This window comes from Colletes latitarsis, chromosome 8 (genome assembly GCF_051014445.1).
Source record: "Colletes latitarsis isolate SP2378_abdomen chromosome 8, iyColLati1, whole genome shotgun sequence".
Taxonomy (NCBI): Eukaryota; Metazoa; Arthropoda; class Insecta; order Hymenoptera; family Colletidae; genus Colletes; species Colletes latitarsis.
The window spans coordinates 25,932,351-25,944,983 of NC_135141.1; the positions used below are offsets into that span (position 1 = coordinate 25,932,351).

General features: G+C 41.5%; 1 protein-coding gene across 2 annotated transcripts; it reads right to left on the reverse strand.

Annotated features, from left to right (window-relative positions):
- Positions 1-1,648: 1,648 nt before the first annotated feature.
- On the reverse strand, positions 1,649-12,554 carry LOC143344430 (uncharacterized). Of its 2 annotated transcripts, XM_076770480.1 has the most exons (11): positions 12,008-12,554; positions 11,330-11,547; positions 10,933-11,075; positions 8,370-8,475; positions 8,195-8,294; positions 6,599-6,830; positions 6,288-6,519; positions 6,064-6,182; positions 5,679-5,822; positions 5,367-5,495; positions 1,649-5,068 (listed from the first exon to the last, which is right to left on the reverse strand). In XM_076770480.1, the coding sequence occupies exons 3-11, from the start codon at positions 10,978-10,980 to the stop codon at positions 4,838-4,840; spliced, it is 1,341 nt and encodes a 446-aa protein (XP_076626595.1). In that variant the 5' UTR covers positions 10,981-11,075; positions 11,330-11,547; positions 12,008-12,554; the 3' UTR covers positions 1,649-4,837. The 2 variants fall into 2 exon arrangements, with proteins under 2 accessions (XP_076626595.1, XP_076626596.1); XM_076770481.1 differs by lacking the exons at positions 10,933-11,075; positions 11,330-11,547; positions 12,008-12,554 and adding an exon at positions 9,068-9,417.
- Between the last annotated feature and the right edge of the window lie 79 nt (positions 12,555-12,633).

Below are 12,633 nucleotides of genomic sequence, written 5' to 3' on the forward strand. Positions count from 1 at the left end.
AAGGTCGTTCAAGGTCATTCCAGGTAACCTGCAACGAAAAATAAATTGTCTCAAGGCACTTTTAGGTGTAATTAATTGATCGCGTGATATTTATAATAGATTTGTTAATAAATATACCGGAGAAAAGAAACGCGTAGTGTAGAAACTGACCTTACTTCCACTCACTTTTCACGCGTTTCAGAAGGCCGTGAACCAATGCGTTTGATATCAGTATATGCTGGAAACATATATGTACACATTTTCGTAGTTATTTACTACAATATTTAAATAATTTACGATGGAAAGTAAAAAAATATTTAATCCAAGGTGCGCTCCGTGTCCAAGGTCTGACACATATGAAAATCACAAAGAAAACATCGTTACAACGAATGCATACACTGCGTACAAAAAGTCGGCTGGGGTTTAGGAAGGTACTGGAAAGTACAGCTTGTTAAAGTTAAATAATTCCAAGGTTGGGTGAAAAAGAAATTACAGTGCTGTCTGTGGGACCGCACGACCGTAGTTAAGGTTTAACTAAATGCCATTAGATACATTAGAAGTAAACCTTAGGTTTCCTACTCGTTGTTTTTTGTTCGTACCACAGACGCATACTCTGCGTTTACGCGTCGATCACATTTTTTAAAGTAGCACGAACGAGGGCCTGATTGTTCGATTTTGCCCGATTGTGTGGGATTAGAAAGAAGCCTGTCTACCTTGGCGAGAGAGATAGGTCAGTTGTTGAAACGTTGCACGGTACGCAATCGGGTGTTTTTTATTTTTTAATGCATTAACCCTTGACCGATGCAAGGCAAATGACTCACGCTGACGTTTCGAAATCGCTGTGGTCCGGCTGGAAAGTTTCCTTGTCTCGTATCTGTTGCTAAACTGACGAAACGCGAAGATGATGAATCGTCGATGAACAGGAAACGCGTCTTATTCTGCGCAGTTTGTCTGGAACCGGAAGGAACAGTGTAAGGTAATTACATCGTTAGCTGACGAGTCATCAATACTGGAGAGTTTTACCATTATTAACGATACTACTCCTAACAAAATACAGTCTGGGAACAGGTCTGTCATCAATTCTTGACACTGCTAGCAAAAAACGCGTAACGGAAAGAAACGACAGCTCATTTTATGCGGTTTTAAGATGTTGCGACACACAGTATCCGATAGATAATTTTTAAATCTTCCAAGCGGATTATTCTGAACATAGTTCATGGTATAAATATTGTTTAGGAATCCGTCCCGCCGCGCGACAATTTTAAAAACACTGCGGGGGAATTCCAAAAATTTAACAGCGTCGACGGCGAAGCGTTAAGGCGCGGACGTTCACCAAGAAAACGTGCTACCGTGAGTCAACCTCAAAGAGGGAAAGATAGAGATAGCGGCTGTCGGGCGATTTTTATCGCCCTTGGCACGAATCAGCAAAGGCGATTGCATTTCGAGATCACACGAGCATATTCCTTATTAAGAGTATCTGTCGCGTTTTTCTACGCGTTCGTTCCCTTCCAGAAGCCACTTCATCTTTTCTACTGTGTGAATCACCGGGAATTTGCCAACAGTTCTCGAATCGCGCGGCGAGAACCGCTGGTCTCCAATTCCACCTGAAATCAAATCCAACGTTAACTTGTAACCGACATCGGGGAGGCGAACGATTGAAAAGAACAAGTTAAAACAAAATTCTTGCACCTGTATTTTTAATTCGAGTTCATTCACATCCGCTACTACTTCGCTCGAATATCGCACGGAAGACATTCAAGGAGGTAATATCCTCGGGTTCGAGTTCAACGCACCCAGGCCACGCCGGAAGGTACAACGAGGATAACTCGACTTCGTCCGTCGCTTACTTCACGCATTCATAAAGAAAACGACGGTGCATACAGATCGTCGCAAGTGTTCGGTTCGTTCCACGTAAGGGTCGTTACTCTTTCAGCGTTCGTCGTTCGAGAAGTAATCACTCGTGCTCTTATTCGATTCGGTTTTATCTTTATTTTGTTATTGTTCTTTTTTTTATTTTATCTCGATACTTCGTACCGTTGCGTTTACGGAAAAAACCGTGGAAAATTCGAGGTAGACTCTACCGAGGTTCTCAACCTTTCGTGTTCTTCGATCCTTCGACATGCTTTCTACAAATGCTCTTTCAGTCACTCGTCATTCTGTTACACACGGCGTACAATCGTCGATGTATGCCTTTAACCGTGAACCTGCAATCCGCGTCGAAAGGTGAACACTCTCGAAGTGTATTCTTCGCCCAGAGGCGTTCGCGATAATTCGGCGGCCAAGACAAACAACAAACCGGTTCCGAATGTCCCGATTTCTTAACCTATTGACTTACTAACGAAATAATTTCTAATTCGAAACCGCGAACCTTGCGGAATTCCCGAATCGACGGGCCACGAACATCCCGAGTGGATGTTAACGCGTGATTCCACCGACGCTCAAGGAACTCGAGTCTCGTTACTTGGACCTCATCTGTACAATATAGTTTCATTAATTTTGCTTAAATAATCGATTCATAAAATATTTAATAGTTAACGAAAGAGGCTTAAGAATTGTAAACGAAGAATACTCTATATTAGTCACAAATACATTTGTTTCTCTCAAACCCTTAAATTAATTATTTAAGCAAAATTTTTGAATATATAATATAATATTTCTGCGTTTCATCCCGGATCTGCTAAAGTCGTTGTAAAGTTAGCTATTCGGCCAAGGACACTTCCCCGCCGATGAAATCCGTCCTCTTTCCCCCCACTCTGTCAATATCGCGGTAGTCTGTGGCTACAGTCTGTGACGCGTTTACACTTATGAGAATTGGTCTCCAAATCTCTGACACTCTTCTTATAGTCTATCCTCTATTTCGAAAGAGACGGAATGCCTGCTAGTTTGTGCTCTCTTTCCTTAAATAAACAGTGGGCGGGGCACGCGGTAAAAGCACGGTATGTTTACCCCTGAAACTCCTCAGCCGGCCAGTTGACTTAACAAGGAGTTTAATCGGACTCATCAGTAAGGCTTACTTAGCAGATCCTGCCTTAGGCGTGACGCTATTAATCATTGGTTAAACATTCTCCTCCAATTACTAGATAGTTCATTAGTATATAATTAATTTAACATTGCGTCACTAACACGGCATGTGCCAGATAAGCCTTACCGATTAGTCCAACTGGCAGATCTAGACCAAAACGCAGCAATATTGATCTCTGTAACAAAACTATCGGTATTACCAAATCATGAACCAAGTAGCGAGCATATACAGTGGGAGACAAAAGTATTCGCACGGTTGAAATATGGAATCAAATGTAACAATATTTTCCATAGTATTAAATATACTTATATATACATTACTATAGATTGTACATAAACGTTCACAGTAACAAGTAGACAAAAACAAAAGTTAATTATATTATTTAGTTTTAACTATATTTACTGTGTCAATTTAAAGTCTCGGAGATCTGAGACAAATGACCCGGCTTGATCTATTTTGTGATACAGCTAATCCATGACTATTCACGCCACAGAGAAGTTCTGCTTGCGATATTGCGCCTTGAATTTGGCGTGAACGTTGTGTCCCTTGAGCAATACTGGGAATCACGTATTACGCATAACAGGGACGAAGCGGATTCAGGATCGGCCGAGAGCCTTGCACCATTCTTTACAAAGTGGCGCATCATCGATCGCTAGTAAATCATTTTTTTGTTTTATACAATCGTACGATGACGATGAAGAACCATTCTTCGCGGTAACAACGAGATCACGGTTGCTCGTGTTTCGCACGCTGACGCATCGTTAAACCATCGATCGGATAAAGGTTTAACGAAAAGGCTTCTCATTGCGATTTCGAGGGCATTTTATTGTGATTCAGAGACTCGTTTGATCAGCGGCATTAGCAAACGTGAGATCATGCGAACGAAACGAAGACGCTTTCGTTAGGTCTATGCGATATTTCTGTTTATTACCGCCATATAATCGCGTAAATTAGGCTCAGATTGTAGAAATACGTGGGTGTAAATGAACCGTAGCATGTTAACAAGTACCCAATCATACCTGAGCATAAACAAACTTTGAGACATTAATAGTGTTTGGCCAGACATTACATGCGAGCATAAGCAAACTACAGAGCATTAAGTATCTTCGGCCAGTTTGTAGCAGGAATTCGACCAGAAGCCCGATTTGAATGTCAATAGTTAAATTTATTTATTCACCGACATCCACTATTTTAACTTTAAAAAAATTTTAGTGTAAAAGCACTTGATCGATACACAACTTCGTATATTTAAAATAATTTATGATAACCTTCTCAGATTTTCTTCGAAATTCATGTCAATGAAATTGCAAGAACAAAATTAATAAAAGTACATATGATTACACGTGTACTTAATATATTAAACATTCATTAACTCAACATTCGAAACTTACACTCATCGACTTTCAATAACCCCAAGACGATCAAAACTTTCAATCAGCTGTACGTCGTTTTTATTCGAAATCTATTAATCGAATAAAATGTCTCTCGTCTCTAACAGTGCCGTTAAAAAGAGAGAATTATGAAATTGTATTCTGTATAATGGATCTGAATCTATCGGTCACGGTTCAGTTAGATATTCACGAGAGAATGCAAATGACACATGACTACCATGCAAAGCAAAGTAGCTTCGGGCTATCAGTCACCTTCGAGCAACTCCTTTTGCCCGCAGTTGTTGCTGACGGCGATCGTTTCATTTTTATTCGCATGATCCGCGCTCAGCGCATTCAAGAACAAAGAATCCTGTTAATTAGCTTACACTCACTTAAGTTCCACACGTACCAGACACGCACGCGCACAGAACCGACGAATGGACGGAGGAACCGAAAGGGTGGCGAATCATTTCGAGGTCGATCCTGGGTAGTAGTAGACGACCGCAGGCGCTGGAAGCTGCCAATGGGCGGCGTGAAGTTCAATCAGTTGGAGGAGTGTCTTCCTGACTGACGGTAGAATCGTATCCTCCGCAAGGAATGCGTCCCTCAAGCTTCCGAGCAACTGCTGCAACTGGGCAGGCAATTCGGTGTCTAGATCCTTGCCGATGCACGTCAGGATGAAGAAGAGACAGTCGGTCTATAACACGGGAAACAAACATCGGTACTGCATTTAGTAGAATGATAATGGCTAACCACATTTTTCATTCCTCCACCTCCTGAGGATCGCGTCTCTTAATTTCAAAAATACTAGTATAAAAGAATAGAATAATAGAGATTGAAACAAAATACAACATCAAATCCACCTCCATATAGAACGAAGGTGTAACTTTCCTCGAAACGACGTTAAGCTTGATTCCTTGAATTCTTTTTAAGCGGTCAAAACACCTTTCACGCTTGGAAGTATTCCAATTTCACGGGTGCGAGACTCAACTCACCTCGGCCAAAGAATTTACAACCGGAGGCTGTAAGCAGTCCTGACAACACTTCCATAGCAACGTGAGGAGAACGCGTCCGGGAGGAACGCCCTCCTGTTGTGTCTTCAACTGGAGCTGCCTCCGCTTTAACTGTAACCACAATCATGCATATGTATGAAGACGGATCCGTCGTTCGTTTCAAACCTCGTTCGAGCAAAAAATTCAACAGCCTGCGAGAAGCAGTTAGCGCTGCGGAACCTAATGATCGATTGCGTTATTAAACTCAACGTCTGTGTAACAGGCAAAAACCACATCCGGATGAACGCGTCCTACCTGACAGTACATCTCGTTCAGAAATGTCATGAAGGCCGAGTAACGATGATAACTGGTCCCATCGTAGAGTATCTTGACGCGATCCTGGTACCATTGCTGACACGTGTTCAACAAGGATTCCAAGAAGGTTTCCTTAGCTTCTTTCTGCATCAATCATTTCGCAACAATTAGATTCTAGATTTTGCTTGATCTTTAACAAAAACTAGGAGAGACATTACGCTGCGCGGAAAGGAGCCATTGTCTCCATTATGGAACTATGCCGTTATCCTAACGTACCTTGTTTATCTAGGAGACTTGTTTTTAGCAACATGTGTTCTGTGACTTCCTCACTTAGGCACAAAGTTAGGCAACTTTTGTTCATTACACTGATTTCACAAATACTTACCTCTATAATAGTGATGCATATTTTTGCTGCCGGTTCAGCGTATTTACGGTTTTCGACGACCCTCTCCAAGATATGTCTCACCAGTTCCATCAAGGCCCTCGCATTCAATAAATTTGGATCTACGAAGAAAAAATTACAATCAATGAATATTCTACTTAAACGTCGCATTTACATACGATGAAATTTTCAAATACAAAATATCTGGTTTTGAGAGTTCTTCGTACCTTCGATAGCTCTCAATAGCGTATCCTGAATCGCTGATGGGAATTTTCCCAGTTCGGACGCGTCTGAGATGTTCACCGCCTTCGCAGCCAACACGTCAGCTGCATTTAGGCTCTTCGATCGCTTCAGACTATAAGTGGAAACGAAGGATAACGATTTGGTGAGCCTGCCAGGTTTCGCTGCGTTCGGTTTGACTTCGTTCTGATCCATGTTGAAATGGACCCTGCCCGAACCCTATTTCACAAAACATTTAACACTCGATCAGAGAAAGGGTTCATCTAAGGTCAAAGAATTTTTGCAAATCAACGCTTACATGCGAAATATTGCCACTCGACGCGGAAGTATCAAGCGGATGTCCCTGTCGCAGCGCCGAAACCGTCGAATGATGTCCGCTTTGAGAGTGACGAGACGTTTGGTGATGTTGCTGCTGAAGGGTGTGTTGTATCTGTTGCTGTTGCTGGGCGTACAGATACCGGTGCACGTTGCCGCTCGATTTGCTGTGTTGCAAGTAATACGGAGATCGCTCTGAAGCATTCGTCCGGGACCTGCAATCAAATAAGCTCGTCGAAAACATAAGCGTACAGAGTAATTCTATTGGAGCAGGCTACACTTCCATTTTAAGTAAAGATAAAAACAGACTTACGGGAAAAAAATTTTTTTTCTATTTTTCTACATAATATAACAAGTATTCGACGAGTAGCAGGAAATTGCTAGACTCGGCACAAAATATCAACAGCGTTTACAGAACAGTTTCGCGGCAAATCACTTACACACCACTGAGGAACAGGAAAGGCTTGAAAGGACACCACTTTCTCCGACTACCCTTCACATTCAATGATCCGAGCTTATAGACGACACTGTAATACACTAATGAGTGTATTCATGACATTGTAACACATCACATTCCGTTTACGGTAGACCGTACTTACACAGATATTAAATAAAAAATAAAAACAGGTTCTGCCTATTCGTTAGAAAAGCATTCGTTCAAGAACTCTTTGATTACTCGATTGAAATGTGGCACTGCATCATCGTGCACAAACCACATGTGACGTACATCTAATGGAACTTCGTCCAACGATACACTTGACTGCTCGAGGCATTGACATAAGGTTGACCTGTTAATCTTCCATTAAGGAAAACAAAGTGTTATCGCACATCATAATATAAACAGTTATAGTCCAAGGCGTGGCGATAGTGGGGTAAATAGGGCATTTGCGCCCTCCTAGATATTTATAAATATTTATAAACATTTTTGTATCCCCGATCCACCACCAAAATAAATCCCGCGTGTTATGATACACGTCGTATATATTAAAATATTCAAATTCATTAAAAACCAATTGCTATGATGCAAGGTGAATCACGAATGTAAGATTATTTTCTCTTTTATTACGTCCATAAACGCCAAGAACTTATTACGTTAGTGCAAAGCTTGTTTGTATTCCAGGCGTAACGTCTTTTAACGCTAAGGACCAACAGTTTATTGAAGTGGTTCGTTGCAATACACCGACCCAATCCTTCACGCGGTCTTTCACTTCGCGACCCGATGAGAATGCTAATCCGTAACAGTGACGTTGTGTGTGGGCCTTAAAAAATGAATCTGGTTTCGAAATTACTTTCCACTCCCTACACTCTCGGGTAGAGGTACTTTACGGCCGTTGTTCTTATACAAGAAAAGCAAGAAATACCGAATAAAAACCTCAATTGATTCAAATAACAGAGTCGAGAACTTAATTAAGCCAAACAATAGCAACAGGAGAAACGGCTGTGCTCTCATTTGAAGAAGTCTTCTCAAAATCAATCCAATTTAGAAGAATTTCATATCTACTAGCTTTCTAGGCATTCCTCCAAGCGTTCCCAATACGTCGACCGAGTCTAAACTATTTCATAAGTAGTTTATACTCACTTAGAAGGATGCGAATCGTTCTGCTTCATAGTGAACTCCTTGGCATGTACGTTTAGTCGCAGATTAGTGACGTTCGCCGTGGTTCCTTCTGTTCTTCCACCTGAAAGACGTTTAGTTCCCAATATTTTGTCTCTTTTTAATCGTATAACGCGGGAGAAAAGTACAGCATACAAACCTGGCGGTCGATAAATTTCCAAGGAGGGCTTGCCTTTTGGAGTAGTCACGTTATTATTATTGTTGTTATTGTTACTACTTCCTTTATGCGGAACAGCATCCCTCATCTGAACGATTACAAAACAATTATTAATTTCAGATGCAGATCCCTTTGCAACTAAACTCTTAAAAGGAACATAAATATAAGAAACAGAACCATTGCGTGTCGATCGCTTTCCACGAAATATTACATCAATATAAACCTCCCTTGAAGACTATATCTGAGTCAATTAATGAGTGTTTCAGCGACCAGTTCAATCCTAAGAAACCTGACGCTTCAAACTCCAAAAAGGAATGTAAATACAAGAAGCTCCACTCTCTATCAAACATAACAACACCAGTACTCTTCTATATCATAACAATACCAGCCCTCGCGTTAAAACTCCAATTGGCATCAATCACTGAAATCTTCAGCGTCCGATACACAACAACCCCTCGATTCAAGCTGGTAAAAAGATCGTAAATACAATAAACAGATCTACGATCTCTGTCCAGGAACTAGCAATACGATCTATCCCGCGAAAACTAAATTAAAACTAATCAGAAGATCGTTTCTGGTCCTGTGTAGCTAGTAACGTGTTCCTAACAAAGGGGCCTTGATCGAGAGAGGGGTCGCAGAGGCCAGAAGACGCAGTTAACGAAACAACGGGTGCGACTCACAGTGAAAAGCGTGCGAGAATCATCGTTTCCAAGGGCCTTGAGAATGTATCGGTTGGAAATCCCCGTTCAGCGAGGGTGGCAGTGACAACTCGTACGGCGAAGTAGCCGTCGGAAGACGCTCGTGGAACAGAGTGTCGGCGACACGTGCCACACGAAAATCTCGCGGGATCGGCGTTTTCTCGTCGAATTTTCTTCCAGGTTTTTCCGCGTTGTGGCTCGCGGCGCACGTTAGAGCCGACTCCGATGACTGTCGACTAATAATAGACGGGCACGGCCACGAGCGAACGAGCGAGCGAAACGAACGCGAATATACAGCCACACGATACCAGCTTACATACGTATTAATGCGCGCTGCACCGCGCTAACAGTGGACTGAAATATCCGACGGGAGTCATCCTCGGGTGTCGCCGAAACACGCTTTCAGGGTAGATACGAAAATTGTCGTGCCGTTCCTCCTCTGTCTCCCGGCGATATTTCAACGTGATTCCCACGTTAAGTTGCTCCCTTAGGTAGCTACGGGATTTGGAGCACTTCGAATCGGTTCGAATTTATACGTATGGCGAAGAATTCGAACCGATTTAGAGCTTAGAACTCTTGATAGTCTTGAATATCTTGAGTTCGATCAATTTGGGAGCGTTAAAGTTTTCGATAGCAGTTTTACAATAGAATCAAGCATAGAAAAGGGTAACGAGTGAAAGAGAAGGAGATTCGTATGTGATCTCAATTAATGTCTCATTTAAAGAGGACAGGACAAGGTTTTCTTGTGTAGAATCCATCTCTGACGTGGATCCCACTTGCTACAGGGCACCCTGTATAGTAGAAGGAAAATTAAATATGGTAGAGATGAAGTTTGTGATAAATAATGTGTTATTTATCTCAAGACTTTCAAGAGCTCTCCTCGAATCTTCACAGTCTTAAGAACTTCGAACCGTTTCAAGGCTGAAGCCGAATTTACACTTCTTCGCTTCGGATGATTAAGCAGGCCATGGTCCATCAATTAGAAGATTGTCGTCAACGTCATAGAAGAAGATTCGGCTCTACACGTGTTCTGACTGAGCAAAATGACGCCAGACCACAGGTGGCTCGTCAAACGCGAACAAACCACGAAGAAATTGACTAGGACGTATTGGAGCATTCTGCATAGATCTGAAAAAAATTCTATTCGTCACACATCGATCGTTTTTCACGAACTACTACATCGATTAAGATTGAACGTTTTACCCTCGTTAATCCATAGAGTGAGTTTGAGGTCCTGTCGCAAAATTTGGAGAAGTATTGCTCGCCTCAAAACTAACAAAAATGTTGCCTTTGAGGTACGAAACTTTCGTTTATCGAACACGATACAGCTACGACGATGGTAGCATACCTAATCCACTGCAGTCAGCGGAAGTAGTAATGGTAGTATTATGAACAGACATCAGTAAAACGCGTGACATTGCTCTCTTGATAGGGCCACTCCAATGAAACACTCATTAACGGGTTAAACGCGGAACTAATTTTGTTTCATTTTCCCTTTAAGTGGCGTGTAAATACAATGTGTCTGTGTATAAACAAAAGACAATATCAACTGCTCCCATTTTCTTTATTCATTCTTATCGATTTGTATCTTATATTAATATTATTATATTCAATTGAAAGTCACTGTTAATGTGTGTCAAATTATCATCCAGCGAAAATTGAATTAAAATACGCGACATTTTTGGCTCTGGTTCCGCTTCCGTTTATGTTTTAAATATCTATGACTAACGCAGTATCATGCAAATATATTCATGGTTCTAGGTAAACGAAGTTTACGGTAGACTATTCTTCGTTTCAAATTACGTACACGTTTTATCTTCTTATGCTTGCTTTGTTAATTAACTCACCTTGGTCGCTTCTTCCTTCGTATGAGACAGACGTGCAACGCGTACCATCTTGAACGACGATTATCCGATTAACGATATCGTTAAAATCGGTTGAAGAGATCGTCGAACCACTGCACCAATCGCGCTCAATTACACTGCTTATTCTAATAAACAGACGCGCTATCATTATCATTTAAATCGTCGCATAATCAATTTTTAAGTCGATACCAAATCGGGTACAGACAGAAACCAAGACGAAACGTACGTTATTAGTCATCTACATTAATAAAACAGCCAAATCGGTATTTGACCAATCAAAATTCCTTATACTTTCCCAACATGGACACGCATGTCAATAATTACGAATAAAAGCGTGAATAAGGTTAATCGTATCGGATCATGAACACTTTTTACTAACCTTTAGTGCAGTACATCAGTTACGGGGAATTTCGTCGAAATCTCTTCGAATTTGAAATATTTCCACTATATTTCGAGGATTCGTTGAAGAAATTCAAAATAAATTGTTCGTTCGATTGCAGTTTCGTTTTACCGGCGCCAAGGACCGGAAGTGAGCCGCGGGACTGACGTCGTTCTCGATGCTGGCACTCGATCAACCGATTCAAGACGACCGCGAACCTGTATTCAAATTATCGCAATGAATCACCGTGTCATTTGTTGACGATTTTATGCCTCATCTAGATTTTATCTCAACATTTATCTAGAACGGATCTGCAACCTAAACAAGATCGTTTTTACTATTTTCTAGACTATAATTTCAAAGAAGTAAACCATTGAAACGTTAACCTAAAAAGGATTAACTTGATCGGTATTTTATGAAAGAAAGTAACACTATTGTGCTATTTTTTTATATGTCGCGCACGAGGCTTCTTAAATTACATATCCTAGACCCTCTATTACCGATGACAAAGATAGGCCCCCCACCTAACCGAAACTTAATTTAAACCTTCAAATCTGGTAGTTAACGATAATCCAATTGAAATGTATACCCACTTAATGCGTCTAGACGTAATACAGAAGAAGCAAAGACCTTTAATTCGGATCATCAATGTTGATTCGTCCGGTAGCCAACACTTACTTCGTTCGGACGCCAAATCGAAATTCGTCTTCTTCGATCGATATCGACACACCACGCACTTCTGATCCGTTGAAACTTTGCTCCAATCACGATTAATATTTAGAGACTCGTACATTACGAAGTGTAAGTCTCAATTTGTACCGGTCTTCGTAATTTTGAGAATTGAAATTACAGTTCGAACTAGATCTACGCAACGAAGAAAATTATTTGGAGGTTTCGATTTTAACGATTAACGTTGTCGATGGTTCGAACATTTTTTCGAGATCACTTTTCGTTGCACAGCTTCGAAACGATCGACTCTCGAGGCCAACATCGATGCGAGTGCTCGATGGCCTGGAATTGCGACTACACGCCTTCGCGATCTTAATGCGCGTTCGTATGTTGCGCGTTTACGCCTTCGGTTAGCTGTCGTTCGCTACGAACGGAAGGATGCACGATTCCCGCAAGGCAATGCCATTTACGCGCGCACATGTCGCGACTGTAGAGCTCAGGTACGAACGACGACGATCAAGCTAGATCATCCACGATCCGCTTGACTGTCCGCGAATTCTCAACCACGCACGAACGCGCCCACGCAAATGATGCTGAGTTTCTTCGTTCTCGTTGCATACGCGTCCGTACAATTA

Coding starts and splice junctions, on each gene's coding strand:
- LOC143344430 (XM_076770480.1), bottom strand. CDS start 10,980: ATGGTACGCGTTGCACGTCTGTCTCATACGAAGGAAGAAGCGACCAAG. Junction 5,823..6,063: donor TATGCATCACTATTATAGAG/GTAAGTATTTGT, acceptor TGATTGATGCAG/AAAGAAGCTAAGGAAACCTT. Junction 5,069..5,366: donor TTGTAAATTCTTTGGCCGAG/GTGAGTTGAGTC, acceptor CCCGTGTTATAG/ACCGACTGTCTCTTCTTCAT.